The 22,489-nt window shown below is 38.1% G+C and overlaps 1 protein-coding gene across 1 annotated transcript in view; it reads right to left on the bottom strand.

The window, feature by feature from the left end:
* Nucleotides 1–22,489, bottom strand: part of LOC120865697 (disintegrin and metalloproteinase domain-containing protein 18-like) — a 111,611-nt gene that overhangs the window by 11,472 nt on the left and 77,650 nt on the right. Inside the window, exons 16-17 of the mRNA XM_040243015.1 lie at nucleotides 16,595–16,675; nucleotides 7,328–7,442 (exon numbers count right to left, since the gene is read on the bottom strand). Of these exons, the coding sequence (XP_040098949.1) occupies nucleotides 7,328–7,442; nucleotides 16,595–16,675 (196 nt within the window). The remainder of the gene's footprint in view (nucleotides 1–7,327; nucleotides 7,443–16,594; nucleotides 16,676–22,489) is intronic.

Raw genomic sequence — 22,489 nt, 5'->3', positions numbered from 1 at the left:
TTTGACAACAAAATAGTGTGACTCTTGTCTTTGATGTCATTTAAATTTTGTGATTTTTTAACAGATTTACTGTTATTTTAAATGCATAATACATGAATCTATTTGAGATGTATATTTTATGTTGTGTATATATATATATATGTGTGTGTGTGTGTATATATATATATATATATATGTTTATATCTATAAAACTACCACATCAGTCAAAAGACAGTTGACTCCTGAACATTGCAGGGTTGGGGGATCCACTCCAAGCAGTCTAAACACTCATGTTTAACTTTAGCATTGGTCCTCCATATCTGCGGTCCCTCTGTAGCACAGGTTCCACCATATCTGCAGCTGCTCTCCCATGGATTTAGCCTATTTCTGGTCTCTAGTACTGTGGGGTATTTATTGAAATAAAATCTGTGTACAAGTGGATGCACTTGTTCAATTGCCAAGTTGTGTCTGAGTCTTTGCGACCTCATGGACTGCAGCATGCCAGACATCCCTGTTAATGCACAGAGCAGTTCAAATCCATGTAGTCCAAGGCTCAACTGGAGTGAATACATCCATCACCCACAAGTTTCTTGCCCATATAATGCTGCTTTGCTGCCACTCCCAACACAAGCAACCACTTATCTGATCAGCATTCTCTATCAATTAGTTTAGGTGTTCTACAATTTAATATAAATAAAGTCATATGGTCTATATTCATTTTAATCTTGCTTTTTTTCACACAGCATAAACGTTGACATCCATCCACATTTGTATTTTTAACAGTAGCTCATTCCTTTTTATTGTTCAATAGTATACTGTTTTTTGAATATACCACACTTTGTTGATCCATCACCTGTTGATTTGTCTTTGGGTTTTTTTCAAATCTTATCTATTACATGTAAAGCTGTTATGAACATTTGTGTACAAAGTTTTGTAGGGGTGAAGGCATTTTATTCTCTTGGGCAAACAGTAAAGTGACTGCATTACATGATAGGTGAAAGGGCTTCCCTGGAGGCTCAGTGATAAAGAATTCACCTGCCAGAGCAGGAGACACGGGTTCCAGCCCTGGTCCAGGAAGATCCCATATCCCAAAGAACAACTTAGCCCATGTGCTCTAGAGCTGGGGAGCCTCAACTACTGAAGGCCTCATGCCCTAGAGCCTTGTTCTGCAGCGAGAAGTCACTGCAGTGAGAAGCCCTCACACCACACCTGCTGAGTAGCCCCTGCTCACTCCGACTAGCAATGTGCAGCAACGAAGACCCAGCACAGTCAAAGATAAATAATCAATACATAAGATTCTTTTAAGAAGCTGAAACTGTACAGTTTTCAACAATAGTGTATGAGACACTATCTTCCCATTTTTGCAAAACTTCATGTGGTTAGTCTTTAAAATTTAAATAAATTTTAAAAGAATGTAACAGTAACTAACTGTGATTTTAGTGTGAATTTCTTTGATGAACAATGATATTGGGCATCTTTACATGTGCTTATCTATCACCTATATATTTTCTTTGATAAAGTATCCATATTTTATCCATCTTTATCGGGGTATTTTCCATTATTAATTGTCAAGGATTATATTGTGAATATAAAATTTGTATATATTCAAAATATAAATACTTTATTAGTTATATACTTAACTCTAGTTATATACAAAACTTTTCAGGTGAGTTTTGAAGAGCAAAAGCTTTTCATTGCGATGATGTCCAAATTTTCACCTTTCTTCCTTAGATTGGGCTTTTTGTATCACATGTTAAAAACATAATCTTTATTTAATCCAAAGGCACTTAGGTTTTCTCATATATTCTCTTCTGGAAGTTTTATACGTTTAGGCTTCACATTTTGGTCTGTGATCCACTCTGAGTGAATTTTTCACATCATGTCAGAACATGTACAGAATTCTTTTATTCTGCATGTGAATATATAATTGTTCCAGCATTTTTTGTTGAAAAAGCTATCCTTTATTCACTGATTTGCTTTGCACTTTTTGGAAAATTAGTTTTCCATGCATCTGTGGCTCTACTTCCAGTGATTTATTCTGTTTCATTGATCTACATGTCTATGTTAATATCAGTGTTAAACTGCACTGATTATTGTAACTTTATAGAAAGTTCTGCAATTGGGTGTGTATTTTCTCCAACATCACTCTGTTTCAAAGTTATTTTGACAACACTGGTCCCTTTGAAGGCAATGGCAACCCACTCCAGTACTCTTGCCTGAAAAATCCCATGGGTGGAGGAGCCTGGTAGGCTGCAGTCCATGGGGTCTCAAAGAGTCGGACACAACTGAGCGACTTCACTTTGAATTTTCACTTTCATGCATTGGAGAAGGAAATGGCAACCCACTCCAGTGTTCTTGCCTGGAGAATCCCAAGGATGAGGGAGCTTGGTGGGCTGCCATCTATGGCATCGCACAGAGTTGGACATGACTGAAGCAACTTAGCAGCAGCAGCAGCAGCAGCAGCAGCAGTCCCTTTGAAATTCTGTATAAAGTTTATAATCAGCTTGTTAGTTTCTGCAAGTGAACCTGATGGATGACTTGCAATGGGATTTTCCTGAGTGTATAGATAAATCTGGGGAGAACAGGCCTTGTAACAAGTGTTTTCCAAACTCTGAAGATAACTCTCTTCAGTTACTTAAATTTTCTTTAATTTATCTCAGCAATGGTTTGAAGTTTTCAGTGTACAAATCATGTGCTTTTCCACTGAATTTACTTCTAAGTATTATATTCTTTATGCTGTCATGAATAAAATTGCTTCCTTAATGTCATTGCTGGATTGTTTCTTTTTCGTTTGTAGATATACAATTGCTTTTTGTATATTGATCTCACTTTCTGCCACCTTACTTTTTAGGTTTTGGCGACTCATTAGGATTTTCTGCATATAGGATCATATTACCTGTATAGAAACACTGATTTTCTTTTTTCTTTTTAATCTGTATGCTTTGTGGGGAAGGATATACTGACTAGACCCTCTGATATAATAAGTGGAATTAATCTGCAGCAGGCTTCCCTGGTGGCTCAGTGTAAAGAATCTGCCTGCCAATGCAGGAGACACAGGTTTTATTCCTGGGTGGGGAAGATCCCCTGAAGAAGGAAATGGCAACCCATTCCAGTATTCTTGCCCAGGAAATCTCATGGACAGAGAAGTTTGGTGGGCCACAGTGCATGGGGTCACAAATAGACACGACTTAGCAACTGAATGATAAAACAACAGTCACAGGTGAATGTATAGCCAGCCAGCCTTCCCTTTCTGCTGCCTTCCTTCCCAGCCATACACTGCTGTTTGTGGACAGAGTCAGGTCCTGCCTTCCATCACTGGCCAATGTCACCATGTCCACCTGTGAATAGCCCCTGCAGTCATGCACTTGTATGTTCCCGGCCTGACTCTTGTCTCTGGCTTCTGGGTGAGCACCCAGCCACTGAAGAGCATATCAACACCCATGGCGCCTGCAGCTGTTTGTCAGATCCAGATCAGGTTCTGCCTCTCTGACCAGCCCACACCACCATGCCTACTTGTAACCAGCCCTTGCCTTCAGCTCTGATCCTGCACACCCCCAGCAAGACCTGACCTCCAAGACAGTGTACACACCCAGGGGAAGAAGAGAACAGCTACAAGAAAGCATACTCTAGCTGTTTGTTGGATCCAGATTACAATCGGACTTCTGACAGTGGTGGGCATCACTGTGCCTACCTGGAGCTAGCCTGTCCAGTTGTGCACCAGCATGCCCCAGAACTTGATTTCCCCACCCCATCACTGATTTCCCTTGCAGTATGCATTCACAGAAGTAGAGTGTGAAGCAATAGGAAAGCGTACTGACATTCACAGCCATTGGAGTAGCCAGTGAACCTATAGTTGGCTCCAGCCATTGCCACATACCCCAGCCCTGATCACTGCAAACACAACTTTAGCTGACTTCTGCCACCACCTGGACACCTGCACTTGGGCCCCACAGTCAAGTATATGCATACTGCTGTCTCCAGTCACTACCATTGCCTGAGCTTGTCCTTAGCTAACTTTCAGACTTTAGGACTATGATCCATTTTGAGTTAATATTTGAAAGTTGTGAGGTCTGTGACTAGGATAATTCTTTTGCTTATTTATGGGTGTCTAGCTGTTCCAGTGAAATGACACAAATACAAGAAAAATTTTACAAATGGATATGTATGAAACAATTTGGGCCTTGTAGTCCAATAAGAATAAAATGCTCTCCTCCAATTAAAAATAAATAAATTAAAAAGCCAACAAAAGTGTTGATATAGGCAGAAACCAACACAATATTGTAAAGCAATTATCCTCCAAAAAAATAAATAAGTTAATTTTTAAAAAAATAAAACACTCATCAAATACAACTAGAATCTAGGATTTATTTTATTTATTTATTTTTGTTTAATTGCTGTGACTAGGACTTTCAATTCTGTGTTGGATAAAGTAGTGGGCATAGGCATCCTTGTCTTATTCCTGTTCTTAGAGGAAAAGCTTTCAGCTTCTAACTATTGCATATGATGTCAGTTTGGGGTTTGCCATATGTGGACTCCACCTTGATGAGCTATAGTCACTCTATACCCACACTGTTGACAGTTTTGTTTTTTTTTTTAAGATTTATGTGTCTGTTTTATTTTTGGCTGTGGTGGGTCTTCATTGCTGAGTGCAGGCTTTCCCTAGTTTGTGATGAGCAGTGGCTCCTCTTGGTTGCAGTGTGCAAGTTTCTCACTGAGCTGGCTTCTTTTGTTGTGGAGCTCAGGCTCTAAGGCATACCGACTCAATAGCTGCAGTAGGTGAACTTAGTTGTCCTGTGGAATGTAGAATCCTCCCCGACCAGGGATCGAGCCCATGTCCTCTGCATTGGCAGGTGGATTCTTAAGCACTAGACCACAAAGGAAGCCCTATTGAGAGTTTTTATCATAAATAGATGTTGAATCAATGAATAGCAACTTGTCTTCATTCATGGAAACGAGAGAAAGTATAAACTTGTACTTCATCACTCAAAATGTGATTTACTATTATTTCCTAGTAAATATGTATACTTATATTTTGTCATACTTTTTAAATCTAAATTTCATTCAAAATAAACACCTTATCCTACACGTGCTTTTTAATAACCTGCAAAGTTTTTAATAACATGGAATGCAAATGATTTGCATGATGTTCGGCCATCCATATTTATTTTTCATTCATGCCATGATGTTTATTAGGGTTTCCCAGGTGGCATTAGTGGTAAAGAACCTGTCTGCCAATGCAGGAGATATAAATGATTTGGCTTTGTAGTAGAGCCTGAAGTCAGGCAAGTTGATTCCTCCAGTTCCATTCTTCTTTCTCAAGATTGCTTTGGCTATTCGAGGTTTTTTGTATTTCCATACAAACTGTGAAAAATACTGCTGGTAGCTTGATAGGGATTGCATTGAATCTGTATATTGCTTTGGGTAGTATACTCATTTCACTATATTGATTCTTCCAATCCATGGACATGGTATATTTCTCCATCTATTAGTGTCCTCTTTGATTTCTTTCATCAGTGTTTTATAATTTTCTATATATAGGTCTTTAGTTTCTTTAGGTAGATATATTCCTAAGTATTTTGTTCTTTTTGTTGCAATGGTGAATGGAATTGTTTCCTTAATTTCTTTTTCTACTTTCTCATTACTAGTGTATAGGAATGCAAGGGATTTCTGTGTGTTGATTTTATACCCTGCAACTTTACTATGTTCATTGATTAGCTCTAGTAATTTTCTGGTGGAGTCTTTAGGGTTTTCTATGTAGAGGATCATGTCATCTGCAAACAGTGAGAGTTTTACTTCTTCTTTTCCAATTTGGATTCCTTTTATTTCTTTTTCTGCTCTGATGTCTGTGGCCAAAACTTCCAGAACTATGTTGAATAGTAGCGGTGAAAATGGGCACCCTTGTCTTGTTTCAAAAATATACAAGCAACTTATGCAGCTCAATTCCAGAAAAATAAACGACCCAATCAAAAAATGGGCCAAAGAACTAAATAGACATTTCTCCAAAGAAGACATACGGATGGCTAACAAACACATGAAAAGATACTCAACATCACTCATTATCAGAGAAATGCAAATCAAAACCACAATGAAGTACCATTTCACACCACTTAGAATGGCAGCAGTCCAAAAGTCTACAAGCAATAAATGCTGGAGAGGGTGTGGAGAAAAGGGAACCTTCTTACACTGTTGGTGGGAATGCAAACTAGTACAGCCACTATGGAGAACAGTGTGGAGATTCCTTAAAAAATTGCAAATAGAACTGCCTTATGACCCAGCAATCCCACTGCTGGGCATACACATCGAGGAAACCAGAACTGAAAGAGACACGTGTACCCCAATGTTCACCGCAGCACTGTTTATAATAGCCAGGACATGGAAACAACCTCAGCAGATGAATGGATGAGAAAGCTGTGGTACATATACACAATGGAGTATTCTCTCAGCCATTAAAAAGAGTACATTTGAATCAGTTCTAATGAGGCAGATGAAACTGGAGCCTATTATACAGAGTGAAGTAAGCCAGAAAGAAAAACACCAATACAGTATACTAACGCATATATATGGAATTTAGAAAGATGGTAATGATAACCCTGTATGCGAGACAGCAAAAGAGACACGGATGTTTAGAACAGACTTTTGAACTCTGTGGGAGAGGGAGAGGGTGGGATGATTTGGGAGAATGGCATTGAAACATGTACACTATCATGTAAGAAACGAATCACCTGTCTATGTTCGATACAGGATACAGGATGCTTGGGGCTGGTGCACGGGGATGATCCAGAGAGATGATATGGGATGGGAGGTGGGAGGGGGGTTCAGGATTGGGAACTCATGTACATGCGTGGCTGATTCATGTTAATGTATGGCAAAACCAATACAGTATTGTAAAGTAAAATAAAATAAAAATTAAAATTAAAAAAAAAAAAAGACTTGGGTTTGATCCCTGGGTCGGGAAGACCCCCTGGAGAAGGAACTGGCAGTCCACTCCACTATTCTTGCTTGGAGAATCCCATGAACAGTGGAGCCTGCTGGGCCACAGTCCATAGGGTCACAAAGAGACAGACGTGATTGAGGCGACTGAGCACGCATGATGCTTATTGAAACTTGAGTACCATATTGTATTTTAGTAACTGAGTTGATTAAAACTGGGTGCCTCTGCAGAAAGTACTTTGCAAATATTATTTAACATTAATTTAATGAAAGCCACTATTCAAAGTAACTCTTTTAGTCACTTGGGAGATCATGAAAGATTTTAGTTAATAGTGGATTTCTTTATTTCATAGGGCATCCTATTTTGATGCTTTATTTTTAAAACATCCTAGAATTTAAAACTTTAATTTCTACTCACAAGATTTATGATAATTTCCATCATCAATACTTCCTCCTGGTGAACCAATTTGTAATTCACAATCTGGAGGTGTATAGTCAGGAATGCAATGACAATTGCCTAAATTATTACATATCTGAAACAGAAAAATATGTAATTACTATGAATCATGATAGTCTCTGTATGTCATATACACTTACATTCAAAAGAATAAAATCCCTGGTCTTCTAAGTTTGTTGTTGTTCAGTTGCTAAGTTGTTTCCAACTCTTTGCCGCCCATGAACTGTAGCACAACAGGCTTCTCTGTCTTTCATTATCTCCCTGAGTTTGCTCAAACTCAGGCCCATTGAATCAGTGATGCCATCCAACCATCTCATCCTGTTGCTCCCTTCTCCTCTTGCCCTCAATCTATCCCAGCATCAGGGTCTTTTCCAATGAGTCTGCTCTTCCCATCTGGTGGCCAAAGTATTGGAACTTCAGCTTCAGCATCAGTCCTTCCAATGAATGTTCATGGTTTGATCTCCTTGCTGTTCAAGGGACTCTCAAAAGTCTTCTTCAGCACCACAGTGCTGGGGGCCAGCGTGAGGAATCCCGCCCGTGACAAGGTCATGCAGAAGGAAGCCTGACAAAACGAAAGGACGTGATCAGGCTTCAGGGGTTCCTCCTGGAATTTCCTGAGCATCCACCCCCCAAGACCAGTGTCTGCCTGCTTTACTGTGTTGTGCTTTCCACCTACTCTTCTGACATTAACAGGGAGATGTCCCTCCACCACCTTTTTCTGGAAAAAAATTAATTTAGTGCTTTTAGATAATAAATCTCCTGGGCATAATACGAGTGTTTCAATCCAAAAACCCCTCTGATGGCTTTCTAGCCTGCTTGCAGGATTCGTACAGCTGCGCATATGATTGTTTGAGGCCACCTGACCACAGGAGGCACAGGAAGCTTAAAACATCCTAGGAATGTAGGGGCTTCTGAGGAGTCAAAATCATTAGAATAGGACTGATTAAAGGTTTCATTTGTTGAGCCAATACTTGCTGCCAAATTTTCATATCTTTTACTTGTTGATATAGTTGGTATATAGAAAAAACAAGTAGCAACATTAAATCTTTAAGTACCTTCTTTGTTATAACCCACTGTGCCTTTGTTCTATAGAGATGTAACTTTAGTGCTTTAAGGAGATTCAGATTAAAGAAAGACACTTCAGGGGAAACAAAATTAACATTCATTATGGAAAAGAGCCAAAAAAGTGTTAGCAAGCCTCTTGGCCAGAAGATAATGTAAATCACCTGAGACTTTTTGTATACAAAAAGATATACAGAAAGAGTCTGGGCTGCTAATGCTACATAATTTTGTATTACCCATTGATCTCTATGTATAATCAAAAGTATAAAAGGCCTTGAAGGACAATGGGGGGGGGGCAGTCATTGGAAGGACTGGTTTCCCCCATGTCTCTTCTTTACTCTAATTTCAGGTTGAATTCCCATCTGGGCCGTGGAGGCTCGCCATGTCTACATACTTGTTCCAGCTTCTAAGATCCATAAGAGAGAGAGGCCAAGGCGGGGCACTCTCCGATATTCAAACGGATGCCGGTGGCCTAACGTAGATGGTGCAAGCTCCTTGTCTGGAACTTTATTGGCTTTCCACATAAACCAAGTTATTCAGCCTCTTTTCTCCACTTAATTTTCCTACTACACTATTTCTTCCTAATCTAATCTTATATTAATAAATAAATAAGTTTTTCCCTTGCTAACACCATCCCCGCTTCGAATTCCCTGGATCCACTGGGGCTGGACCCTGGCACCACAGTTCAAAGGCATTAATTCCTTGGGATTCAGCCTTCTTTATGGTCAACTCTCACATCTGTACATGACTACTGGAAAAACCAGAGCTTTGACTACATGGACTTTTGTAGGCAAAGTCATGTCTCTGATTTTTAATATGCTATCTAGATTTTTCATATTTTTTCCCAAGAAGCAAGCATCTTTTAATTTTGTGGTTGCAGTCACTGTTCTCAATGATTGTGCAGTCCAAGAAAATGAAATCTGCCACTGTTTCTACTTTTTCCCCACTAATTTGCCATGAAGTGATGGGACCAGATGCCATGATCTTAATTTTTTGAAAGCTGAGTTTTAAGCCAGATTTTTCACTCTCCTCTTTCATCCTTTTCAAGAGTCTCTTCAGTTCCTCTTCACTTTCTGCCATTAGAGTGCTATCATTTGCACACCTGAGGTTGTTGATAGTTCTCCCAGAAATCCTGATTCCAGCTTGTGAGTCATCCAGTCTGTCATTTTGCAGGATATGCTCTGCATATAAGTTAAATAAGCAGGATGACAATATACATCTTTGACATACTCCTTTCCCAATTTGGAACCAGTCTGTTGCTTCATGTCCAGTTCTGACTGGACTTTCTTGACCTGCATATACGTCCTCAGGAGGCAGATAAGATGGTCTCGTATTCCTATTTCATTAAGAATATTCCACAGTTTGTGGTGATCCACACAGAAAAAGTGTTTGAGATAGTCAGTGAAGCAGAAATGGATGTTTTTTTCTGGAATTTCCTTGCTTTTTCTATGATCCAGTGGATGCTGGCAATTTTACTTCTGTTCCTCTGCCTTTTCTAAATACAACTCGTACATCTGGAAGTTCTTGGTTCATGTACTTCTGATGACAGACTTGAAGGATTTTGAGCATAATCTTGTTAGCATGTGAAGTGAGTGCAATTTTATGGTAGTTTGAACATTCTTTGGCATTACCTTTCTTTGGGACTGAAATGAAAACTCACCTTTTCCAGTCCTGTGGCCACTACTGAGTTTCCCAAATTTGCTGGCATATTGAATGCAGCACTTTAACAGTATCATCTTTTAGGATTTGAAATAGCTCAGCTGGAATTCCATCACCTCCATTAGCTTTGTTCATAGGTATGCTTCCTAAGGCTCACTTGACTTCAACTCCAGGATGTCTGGCTCTAGGTGAGTGACCACACCATCATGGTTATCTGGGACATTAAGACTTTCTTCTACAGTTCTTCTGTGTATTCTTGCTACTTCTCCTTAATCTTTTCTGCTTCTATTAGGTCCTTGCCATTTCTGTCCTTTACTGTGTTCATCCTTGCATGAAATGTTCCCTTAGTATCACTAATTTTCTTGAAGAGAGCTCTAGTCTTCCTCATTCTATTGTTTTCTTCTATTTCTTTACATTGTCCACTTAAAAAGGCTTTCTCTCCTTGTTGTTCTCTGGAACTCTGCACTCAGTTGGGCTTACCTTTCCCTTCCTCCTTTTAGGCCATTCAGGAATGACCTAAATCAAATTCCTTATTTTACAGGGGAAGGGATGAATAGTTTCAAGTGACTAGATCTGGTAGACAGAATGGCTGCAGAACTATGGACCGAGGTTTGTAACATTGTACAGGAGGTTTTGACCAAAACCATCTCCAAGAAAAAGAAATGCAAGAAGGCAAAATGTTTGTCTTCTAAGTTTATTAAAGTGAAGTCACTCAGTCGTGTCCGACTCTTTGCGACCCCGTGGACTGTAGCCCACCAGGCTCCTCCGTCCATGGGATTCTCCAGGCAAGAATACTGGAGTGGGTTGCCATTTCCTTCTCCAAGGGATCTTCCAGACCCAGGGATAGAACCCAGGTCTCCCGCATTGCAGGCAGACGCTTTAACCTCTGAGCCACCAGGGAAGACTATATAATTGATACATAGGGCTTCCCTCAGGCTTGACAGTAAGGAATCTCTCTGTAATGCAGGAGACCCACGTTTGATCCCTGGGTCAGGAAGGTCCTCTGGAGAAAGGAATGGCTACTCACTCCAGTATTCCTTCCTGGAGAATTCCATGGACAGAGGAACCTGGCAGTGATACTCCATGGGGTCACAAAGAGTCAGACATGACTGAGTGACTAACACACAGAAGAGGGCCTTCATCCACTAATTAAGTCCCTCTCCACTGCTAAGCACTTTCTGTTTTATATATAGTCACAGATAAACACACATACCCACATCCACAAACATATAAACACTTGTTCCCAGTTTTTTGCCAAACAACATCATTAATGATATATTATTAATTTATTCCCATACCTGAAGGTATAAATATAGGGCTAGCATATTTTAAGAAATAGACATTTATGGTTATTTCCTATCATTATATTGCAGACATTGTGTTTTGTCCATGTATGCTGATAATGATACATTTGGGGGGTTTAAAGATAACGCTGGGCTGGAGGAAGCACAAGCTGGAATCAAGATTGCCGGGAAAAATATCATAACCTCAGATATGCAGATGACACCACCCTTATGGCAAAAAGTGAAGAGGAACTAAAAAGCCTCTTGATGAAAGTGAAAATGGAGAGTTAAAAAGTTGGCTTAAAGCTCAACATTCAGAAAACGAAGATCATGGCATCTGGTCCCACTACTTCATGGCAAATAGATGGGGAAAACAGTGGAAACAGTGTTGGACTTTATTTTGGGGGGCTCCAAAATCACTGCAGTTGGTGATTGCAGCCATGAAATTAAAAGACGCTTACTCCTTAGAAGGAAAGTTACGACCAACCTAGATAGCATATTGAAAAGCAGAAATATTACTTTGCCAACAAAGGTCCGTCTAGCCAAGGCTATGGTTTTTCCAGTGGTCATGTATGGATGTGAGAGTTGGACTGTGAAGAAAGCTGAGCACTGAAGAATTGATGCTTTTGAACTGAGTTGTTGGAGGACTCTTGAGAGTCCCTTGGACTTCATGGAGATCCAACCAGTCCATCCTCAAGGAGATCAGTCCTGAGTGTTCATTGGAAGGACTGATGTTGAAGCTGAAACTCCAGTCCTTTGGCCACCTCGTGTGAAGAGTTGACTCATTGGAAAAGACCCTGATGTTGGGAGGGATTGGGGGCAGGAAGAGAAGGGGACAACAGAGGATGATGGCTGGATGGCATCACCGACTCGATGGACATGAGTTTGAGTGAACTCCGGAGTTGGTGATGGACAGGGAGGCCTGGCGTGCTGTGATTCATGGGGTCACAAAGAGTTGGACATGACTGAGCAACTGAACCAAACTGAAAGATTATTGAAATTTTAAATTTCTTTTCCCTACATATCAAAATTGATTTCAATAAAATGAGTCTTATTTATAATACTGAAATCCAAAAGTATTCTTTTAGTTTACACATCAATATATCTCTTTTTTAAAATATATATTTTTAGTGTAGCCCAACTTCCCAGGTGGCCTTAGTGGTAAAGAATCTGCCTGCCAATGCAGCAGACACAAGAGATGTGGGTTCAACTTTGGTTTAGGAAGATCCCTTGGATTAGGCAGTGGCAACCCACTCCAGAATTCTGGCTTGGAAAAATCCCATAGACAAAGAGGCTGGCCGACTGTGGTCCATGGAGTTGCCGAGTAGGACACAGCTGAGCAAACACATACACACACAACGCACTGGTGATAAATATTTTAATGTAAAATTTTGAAATTAACACTAAAATATCATTTATTTCATATTTCAAATATAATCCCCCCAATTTCCCCTATCCTGATTTAACATAAACAACAGAGGTTACCATCATTACATTTTTACTAATGTAGTGAAAGAAAAAAGATGGTCAGCTAGAGCAGAAGCAATAAGGAAATAAATATTATTAAATTTTATTTAGTGAAGAATGACTTGCTATTTCAGACTAGACATGTAATTTGACTTTCTAGTGTTCGGTGTTTAGTTGCTAAATCGTGTTTGACCTTTCGTAACCCCATGACTGTAGCCCACCAGGCTCCACTGTCCATGAGATTTCCCATGTAAGAATACTGGAGTGGGTTTCCATTTCTTTCTTCAGGGGATCTTTCTAACCCAAAGAGTTCTTAGCAGAAAAAATGAAATGAAAACATATACCTTAGTCACTTGTCAGTAATATTTCTAATGTTAGAAAATGAAGAAAAGTAATCTCACAACATTCAGGACAAATAAAATGGAATTAAATGCCATCACATTTGTCTTTGACAGGACTGAAGGAAATGGAACAGTCCAACTGAGCTTACAAAGTTTTGAGAGAGCAGAACTAAAACTTAATAATTTTGTGCCAACAGAGTGAGTGATTTTTTTTTAAATGTGGAAAGACAACATTTGTGCATTGTTGATATGCTAGAACTCTAAATGCATACTGCACAAGATATATTTCTCTCTACTTTAAAGTGGTATTCCAGCACCCTATCTCTCCCATTAAAATAGATGAACAATGTTACCGGGGACCAGCCCCGGTGGATCCAGGGAATTCGAAGGTGGGGACGGCGTCTTTGGAAAAATACATATTTAATTACAGATATAGAGAGAGATTAGAAACGGATAGTGTAGTAGGAGAATTAGGGGAGAAAAGAGGCTGAGTTTCAGCCAGAGAAAGAAGGGACATGGTGGAATCAGACTTTCCGGGAACTGATCCGATTTCTTTATTTTGGGGTTTGCTTATATACCTTTTGTTACACATAGGGATGAATACAGAGTCACGCGGGGGGGTCAGCAGTCCTGACCTTTATCAAAATCAGGTGCTTCACATTAAAAGGTCTTAGGGATTTTATGATCCTTTCTTTCTGATAACCAAAAACCTTATTTCCTCCAAGGGTGTTTTTTCTTAAACCAGGCACCACCCTCCAGATAAAGTTGCATTCCTATAGGGTGAGGGTGTAGTGAGTTACAATCAAGAAAGGAATTTATTTAACCCAAGGTTAACATGATTAATCTTAAAGGTTAATACTTATTTCTCCTATATGCTTAAAGGTTAATCCTTATTTCTCCTATATGTTAGTTATATTCATTATACGGGCAGGGAATATGGAGATTTAGCAGCAAACATCAGTCCAACAAATGAAAATCCTTTTACCAATGCTCCACTTAAGATCTATTTAGTCTTAAGATAGCGATAAAGTTACATTTTTACATAATAAGGACACAGTGATTTATAACAAAGCATAGTGATCTATTACAAAAGAGAAAATCCATTAACTCAAAAACTCTAGTATTGCTAACATCAAAAACTACTATATTTCCTTTTCTATATTCCAAATACGTTGATTAATATATTCCCAGGTGCCTAAGGATATGGAGGCCTGGTGGCAATCATTGACTCAAAGAGAAGAAAAAGCCCTATGCTAATTAAGACTCTCAAAATACTCCAAAACTCTCTGTGCTGTTTATGGTTGAGAGGTAGTAAACAGTCATGTGGCAGGGGTATGGATAATGCTGTCACACAAGCTAGTCTGCCAGCAGAGAGGTTTGACCTGAGACATCCTTGTCCCACCCAGAGCAGGGAATTAGCAGCAATTATTGACACAACAAATGAAAAACTCTTCACCAATATAATTCTTAACCAACCCACTATACTGATAATTTCTAACTCCCAAAAGAATTTGCCTTTAGTAAGTCTAAAACATCTCGTGCCTCTCAGATTGGGAGGCTGTAAACAATCACATGTGGCTGGAGGAACCTATACAGGCGGGCTAGATAACCTTCAGAGGAGTCCATAAGCTGAAACACTCTTGTCACGCCCAGGAATTTTTATTGCCTTGGAGGGAGAAATGGTTATGGGGGAGAACATAAAACAGACTCTGGTTTGAGGGTAGATGCTCGGGAACAGGGGGTTTCCTGAGGCTTGATCACGCCTTTGCGTATGCCAAGCCTCCTTCCTCATGACCTTTGCTATGGGCGGAGTTCCTCAGCTGGCTCCCAACAACATTTATCTAGAATATACAATCTAAATAGATAAATTCCTTATAATATAAATTTTAGAATAAAATTAACATAATAGACCAAATCACTTAGGAACATCAAAGTAGCTATATTTTGGATTTTTAAAATAAAACTTTTTACTATAAAATAGAATGCACATAAACCTAGTCTTACTGGAATGTTAATTTCATAATGTATAAAATATCAAGTTATGACAAAGGTCCATCTAGTCAAAGCTATGGTTTTTCAGCAGTCATATATGGATGTAAGAGTTGGACTAAAAAGAAAACTGAGCACTAAAGAATTGATGCTTTTGAACTGTGGTATTGGAGAAGACTCTTGAGAGTCCCTTAGACTGCAAGGAGATCCAACTAGTCCATCCTAAAAGAAATCAGTCCAGAATATGCATTGGAAGGACTGATGCTGAAGCTGAAACTCCAATATTCTAGACACCTGATTTGAAGAACTGACTCATTTGAAAAGGGAATGACAGATGAGACAATGGTTGGATGGCATCACTGACTCAATGGACATGAGTCTGAGTAAACTCTGGGAGTTGGTGATAGACAGGGAGGTCTGGTGTGCTGCAATCCATGGGGTCACAAAGAGTCGGACACAACTGAGTGACTGAACTGAACTGACAGTTGAAACTAATATGATATTGTGTGTTAATTACAGCTAGACAAAATCTATCAATAAACTGCAACCTATAAGTTTGGTTTGAGATTTTACAAAAAATATTGAGGCTGAAGGCTTAAAGCAGAGAATTGAATAAAGAAGAGCAAAAGATCAGACCAACAATGATAACAATTAAAATGAACAATGAAAGTAAAAAACAAAACATGAAAATGTAGCTATCCTTGTTTACAGAGAAGTTTCATAGAAAATTCAACACAAAGCAGCAGCATTCTACATCTTCTAAAACTAATCAAGTAAATTGTAATGCTGAATATTACAAAACTGAATACTGATAAGTTTGATTTCATTTCTATAATGTTGACCAAATCATACACTGATTTTCTTTTTGGAAAGCAGTGAAACAAGGGACCCAAATTATACAGTTTTAAGAAATATTAAATGCAAAAGTAACTACAAATCTGTATTGTCAGATTAAAATGGATAAACAGAAAAGTAAAAAATGTTTTTTGCATAAAGATACTTTCTAGTAGAAGCCTCTTCATAAAAACTTCAGAAATTCTCTAACATGTCTTTAAGAATATCTTCTGTAAAATACTATATAGCTTTAAATTTTAATTATGAATTGTATGAAGAAGAAATATGTTCACAATATAAGTAAAATATGCATTCATTTGCATGAGAAAATGATTTTTAAAAATTTATATGTGTTACCAATTCATAAGTTTTGACTGCTTACAATAAATTCAGTACACATATAGTACAGTTCACTAGTGTTTTGATCGGTTGGTAATCAGCTGATTTTCTTTATATTAGTTAGCTATTCCTAGGCAAGACTGGATAAAAGAGCAACTTAGGTTTTCATTTCTCCCAAACAGGATAGATTTTTTATTTTGAATTACTCAAAAAATAACATAAAATTTAGAATTACAAAAACAAAAGTAGCTTACCCCATTTCCTCTGCATTTTATAGTGGCATTACAATTATATCCCATTAAAGGAACTTCTTTGCAGGTTTTATTTATACAATACTAAAACAAAACAAGCAATATTTCATAGTTATTTACAAATCTGACATGAGGAAAGAATTAACTATATCATGTGTATACAAAAGAACAAAAGACATACTTGCTGAGACTTTATATTATGCATCACTCTGGTTTTGGAACAAAGATTCTATCAATTCAATACAAAAATCTAAATAATAGTAAGAGTTAATTTAAAAAAATCTGAGCGTGTTTGCCTTAACACAGTTTATGTAGTGATGCCATATAATTTTGGTTTTAATACTTACAATTGGGAACTGAAATGAGAATCACCATTATGGGAGTTAATGTTCTGCTATGTATAACTGGTTAGATTAATATCAATGATTTGTCTGCTCAAAAACTGGAAAATAATTTATTATTTTAGTTTCAGTGTAAAACATAAATTATTATTTTGGATGGTAAATTATCATAAGTCCTTGTTATAATACTAATTATAATAATCCATCAAAAGAAATATTTTAATCTAATATGTATGCATTGCAAAACCCTAGTTATGTTGAAGTGGTTAATCAAGGGTTAAATTAGTCATTTTTTTCCCCCTCATTTTATTTTCTCTATTCTTTAAGCTAAGCTCCTAACTTATATTCTCTTGACTTCTTTAAATACATCAGTGTAACACATGAAGAAATCATTGAAAAGAAGAATGAAATTTAGCATTTTGCAATTATTTCCTGAAAATTAACAAATAGCCAATGAGTAAATGATGTTGTGTATACTGTCCATTTTTGCTCTTTCTCTTGGATATAATATTGGAAGTGCTAGCCAGAGCAATCAGGCAAGCATATGAAAAGCACACACATTGTAAATAAACAAGTAAAATTATCTCTTTGCAGGTGATATAATCTTGTATGTCAACTCTAAAGACTCCACATGCACAAAAGTTTGTTAGAACTAATCAACAATTCAGTAAAATGGCAGGATAAAATATTAACATACAAAACTAAAGACATTTCTATAACAATGGACATTCTAAAAAGGAAATTAAAAATATAATTCTATAAAGAATAGCATCCACTATTATTAGACAATTAAAATTAACCAAGAAGCATAAACTGAAAACTGAAAGAAATACTAAAAATAAAAAATAAAAACAGAAAAATAAAATTTATCCTGTGTATATGGGCTGGAAGACATAATATTATTAATATATCAATACTATCCAAAGCTTCTATAAATTCAATACAATCTGTCAAAATTTCAAGACAGATATCTTTTTCATAAATAGAAAAACTCATCATAAAATGTGCATGGAATCACAATAGATTCTATATAGCTAAAAGTCTTTAAAAAGAACAAAATTGGAGGACTCACACTTCTTGATTTAAAAACTTACTGTAGTGTTCACTTCAGCAGCACATATACTAAAATTGGAATGACACAGAGAAGATCAACATGGCCCCATAGTCAAAGCTACGGTTTTTCCTGTGGTCATGTATGGATGTGAGAGTTGGCCTGTGAAGAAAGCTGAGCGCTAAAGAACTGATGCTTTTAAACTGTGGTGTTGGAGAAGACTCTTGAGAGTCCCTTGGGCTGCAAGGAGATCCAACCAATCCAACCTAAAGGAGATCAGTCCTGGGTGTTCTTTGGAAGGACTGATGCTAAAGCTGAAACTCCAATACTCTGACCAGCTCACGTGAAGAGTTGACTCATTGGAAAAGACCCTGATGCTGGGAGGGTTTGGGGGCAGGAGGAGAAGCAGACGACAGAGGATAAGATGGTTGGATGGCATCACCAACTCGATGGGCATGAGTTTGGGTAAACTCTGGGAGTTGGCAATGGACAGGGAGGCTGGGCGTGCTGCGAATCATGGGGTCGCAAAGAGTCAGACACAACTGAGCAACTGAACTGACTGACTGACTGACTGATGCGAGTTACACTCAAATCCATGAAGTGTTCCATATTTTACAAAAATTTTTGCACAGTAAAAGAAACTATAAATGTGACAAAAAGTCTACCCTCAGAATAGGAGAAAATACTTGCAAATGAAGCAACTGACAATTAATCTCCAAAATATACAAACAGTTAATTAAGCTCAATATAAAAAAAAGTAATAAAAAAGTAAGACCTAAATAGACATTTCTCCAAAGACATATAGATGACCAACAACTACATGAAAAGATGTTCAACATCACTAATTATCAGAGAAATGCAAATCAAAACTACAGCCAGATATCACCTCACACAGGTCAGAATGGCCACCATCAAAAACTCAACAAACAGTAAACAATGGAGATCTTTTGGAGAAAAGGAAACCGCTATGCACATTGATGAGAATGTAAATTGACGTGGCAACTATGGAGAACAGTATGGAGGTTCCTTGAAAAACTAAAAATAGAATTGGCATATGATCCACGAATCCCACTCTTTGATATATATTCAGAGAAAACCATAATTTGAAAATACATATACAATGTTCATAGCGGCACTCTTTACAATAGCCAGAACTTGGAAGCAACTAAAATGTTGATCAACGGAGGAATGGATAAAGAACATGTGATACATACATACAATGAAATATTATTCAGACATAAAAATGAACAACATTCTCATTTGCAGAGACATGGATGGACCTCAAGAGCATCATGCAGAGTGAAGTAAATCAGAAAGAAAAAAACAAATATCGTATATCAAAGCATATATCTGGAATCTAGAAAGATGGTATAGATGATCTTATTTGCACAGCAGAAATAGAGACACAAGCATGCAAAACAAATTCATAAGTACCAAGGGTGAAAGAGGGGTGGCATGAGTTGGGAGATTGGGATGGACATATAATACACTATGGATACTATACATAAAATAGAAAGCCAATGAGAACCTACCGTATAGCACAGGGAACTCTGCTCAGTGCCCTGTCGTGACCTAGATGGGAAGGAAATCCAAAAAAGAGAGGGTATATGTATATATATGGCTGGTTCCCTTTGCTGTACAGCAGAAACTGACACAGCAGTGTAGAGCAACTATACTTCAGTTAAAAAAAAAAAAAAGTAAGCACACTATGAAAACCATGTGGTTCTGGCATAAATTCAGACAACCTGACTACTGAAACAGATTATATATGGTCAAGCGAACACACCTAACACCACTGAATTGGATACTTGAAAATGGTTAAAAGTGTGAATTTTATGCTGTGTACATTTTATCCAATTTAAAAAGTTAAGAGAAAAACTTGCACAGAGGTGTTTGGCACCCTTAAGTCTCCTGGATAATAGTCATAATCAAAGTCTCTGGCAATCTTGATCCATTTTCTAAAATTCTCCATGTGAATTTAATCACCTATGCTTCCTCATTTTTATCAAACTACACAACTAACCTACAATAAGGGGAAATGCCCTATCTTTACAAATTCCCACCTTTCTTAGGAATCTAGATTTCTCAAATACCATTAATATTGCTTTTCAGATCATCTGGATGAAACAGAATAATAATTTTAAAGAATACAAGTCACATAGTTATATCAATTGACAAAGAAAAAGTATTTGACAACATTCAACACCTATTTGTAATGAAAAAAAATCAAACCTGAGTGAGCAAGGAATATAAGGGAATTTACTCAAGTTGCTAAGGGTCATATTCAAACCTACACCTAGTAAAATAACTGACGGTAAACGACAACCTTTTTCCCCTAAGATCAGGAAGAAAGCAAGGGTGTCTATTCTCAAGACTTTTATTAAACATAGTACATGAAGTTTTAGCCAGTGCAATAAGCAAGGAAACAAATAAAAGCTATGTGGAGAAGGCAATGGCACCCCACTCCAGTACTCTTGCCTGGAAAATCCCATGGACGGAGGAGCCTGGTAGGCTGCAGTCCATGAAGTCGCTAAGAGTCAGATACGACTGAGTGATTCACTTTCACCTCTTATTTTCATGCATTGGAGAAGGAAATGGTAACCCACTCCAGTGTTCTTGCCTGGAGAATCCCAGGGATGGGGGAGCCTGGTGGGAGGCTGTCTACGGGGTCGCACAGAGTCAGACACGACTGAAGTGACTTAGCAGCAGCAGCAGCAGCAGCAGCAGCAGCATAACATAAAACAAACCAAAAAACCTGTCTTTACTTGAAAATGAAGTGATTGTCTACATACAAAATTCTAAGGATTCTACAAGAAAAGTTCTAGAAATAATAAAATAATTCAGCAAGGTTTTGGGTGCAAGTTGAACATATTGAACATTATATTTTTATAAACATGTGAAAGATGAAATTAAAAACACAATGTCAGTTATACTTACTCTAAAGTGAATAAAATGTTGAGATGTAGTCTAATAGAAGACACATAACACCTAAACCTTAAAAATTATAAAATGCTGATGAAAGAAATCAATGACTACTTAAATAATTGAAGCGACTTACCATTTTCATGCATTGAAAAATTCAACATAATAAAGATATTCACTCTTCCCAAATTAAATTAAAGTTTTAACATAATTCTTATTAAATTTCTGAAAAGTTTTATGCTGTCTATAAAAGTTCATTTGAGCTTCCCCAGTGGCTCAAAGGTAAACAATCACCTACAATGAGGGGGCCATAGGAGACATGGGTTCGATCCCTGGTTTGGGAAGATTCCCCTAAAGGAGGGTAGGGCAACTCACTCCAGTATTCTTGCCTGGAGAAATCCATGGACAGAGGAGCCTGGCTGGCTACAGTCCATGGCATCACAAAGAGTTAGACACGACTGAACAACTAATAGGGCTTCTCTGATAGCTCAGTTGGTAAAGAATCCGCCTGCAATGCAGGAGACCTTGGTTGGATTCTTGAATGGGGAAGGTCCGCTGGAGAAGGGATATGCTACCCACTCCAGTATTCTTTTGCCACCCACTTTAAGCAGTGCTAGCAGAAAAGAACCTGCCTGCCAATGCAAGAGACATAAGAGACCCAGGTTCAAACCCTGGGTCAGGAAGATCCTCTGGAGGAGGGCATGGCAACCCACTCCAGAATTCTTGCCTGGAGAATCACATGGACAGAGAAACCTGGCAGACTACAGTCCATAGGGTCGCAAGAGTCGGACAAGACTGAAGCAACTTAGCATGGCATGGCATAAGTTTATTTTACAGTTTATATTGAAAAGTGCAGGGCCTAGAAGAACCAAAACTATATTTTGAAAGAAAAGTAAAATGAGAAGAATCACTCTGCTTATTATTAAAGCTTACTAAGTCAAGTGGGCCTTAGAACGCATCATTATGAACAAAGCTAGTGGAGGTGATGGAATTCCAGTTGAGCTATTTCAAATCCTGAAAGATGATGCTGTGAAAGTGCTGCACTCAATATGTCAGCAAATTTGGAAAACTCAGCAGTGGCCACAGGACTGGAAAACGTCCATTTTCATTCCAATCCCAAAGAAAGGCAATGCCAAAGGATGTTCAAACTACTGCCCAATTGCACTCATCTCACACCTAGCAAAGTAATGCTCAAAATTCTGCAAACCAGGCTTCAGCAATACATGAACTGTGAACTTCTAGATGTTCAAGCTGGTTTTAGAAAAGGCAGAAGAACCAGAGATCAAATTGCCAACATGTGCTGGATCATGGAAAAAGCAAGAGAGTTCCAGAAAACCATCTATTTCTGCCTTATTGACTATGCCAAAGCCTTTGACTGTGTGGATCACAAAAAACTATGGAAAATTCTGAAAGAGATGGGAATACCAGACCATCTGACCTTCCTCTTGAGAAACCTATATGCAGGTCAGGAATCAACAGTTAGAACTGGACATGGAACAACAGACTGGTTCCAAACAGGAAAAGGAGTACGTCAAGGCTGTATATTGTCACCCTATTTATTTAACTTATATGCAGACTACATGG

The sequence above is a fragment of the Oryx dammah genome, unplaced genomic scaffold (assembly GCF_014754425.2).
Source record: "Oryx dammah isolate SB20612 unplaced genomic scaffold, SCBI_Odam_1.1 HiC_scaffold_7, whole genome shotgun sequence".
NCBI lineage: Eukaryota > Metazoa > Chordata > Mammalia > Artiodactyla > Bovidae > Oryx > Oryx dammah.
The sequence above is the reverse complement of the archived record's forward strand: the minus strand, read 5'-3'. Positions and strand labels throughout refer to the sequence as shown.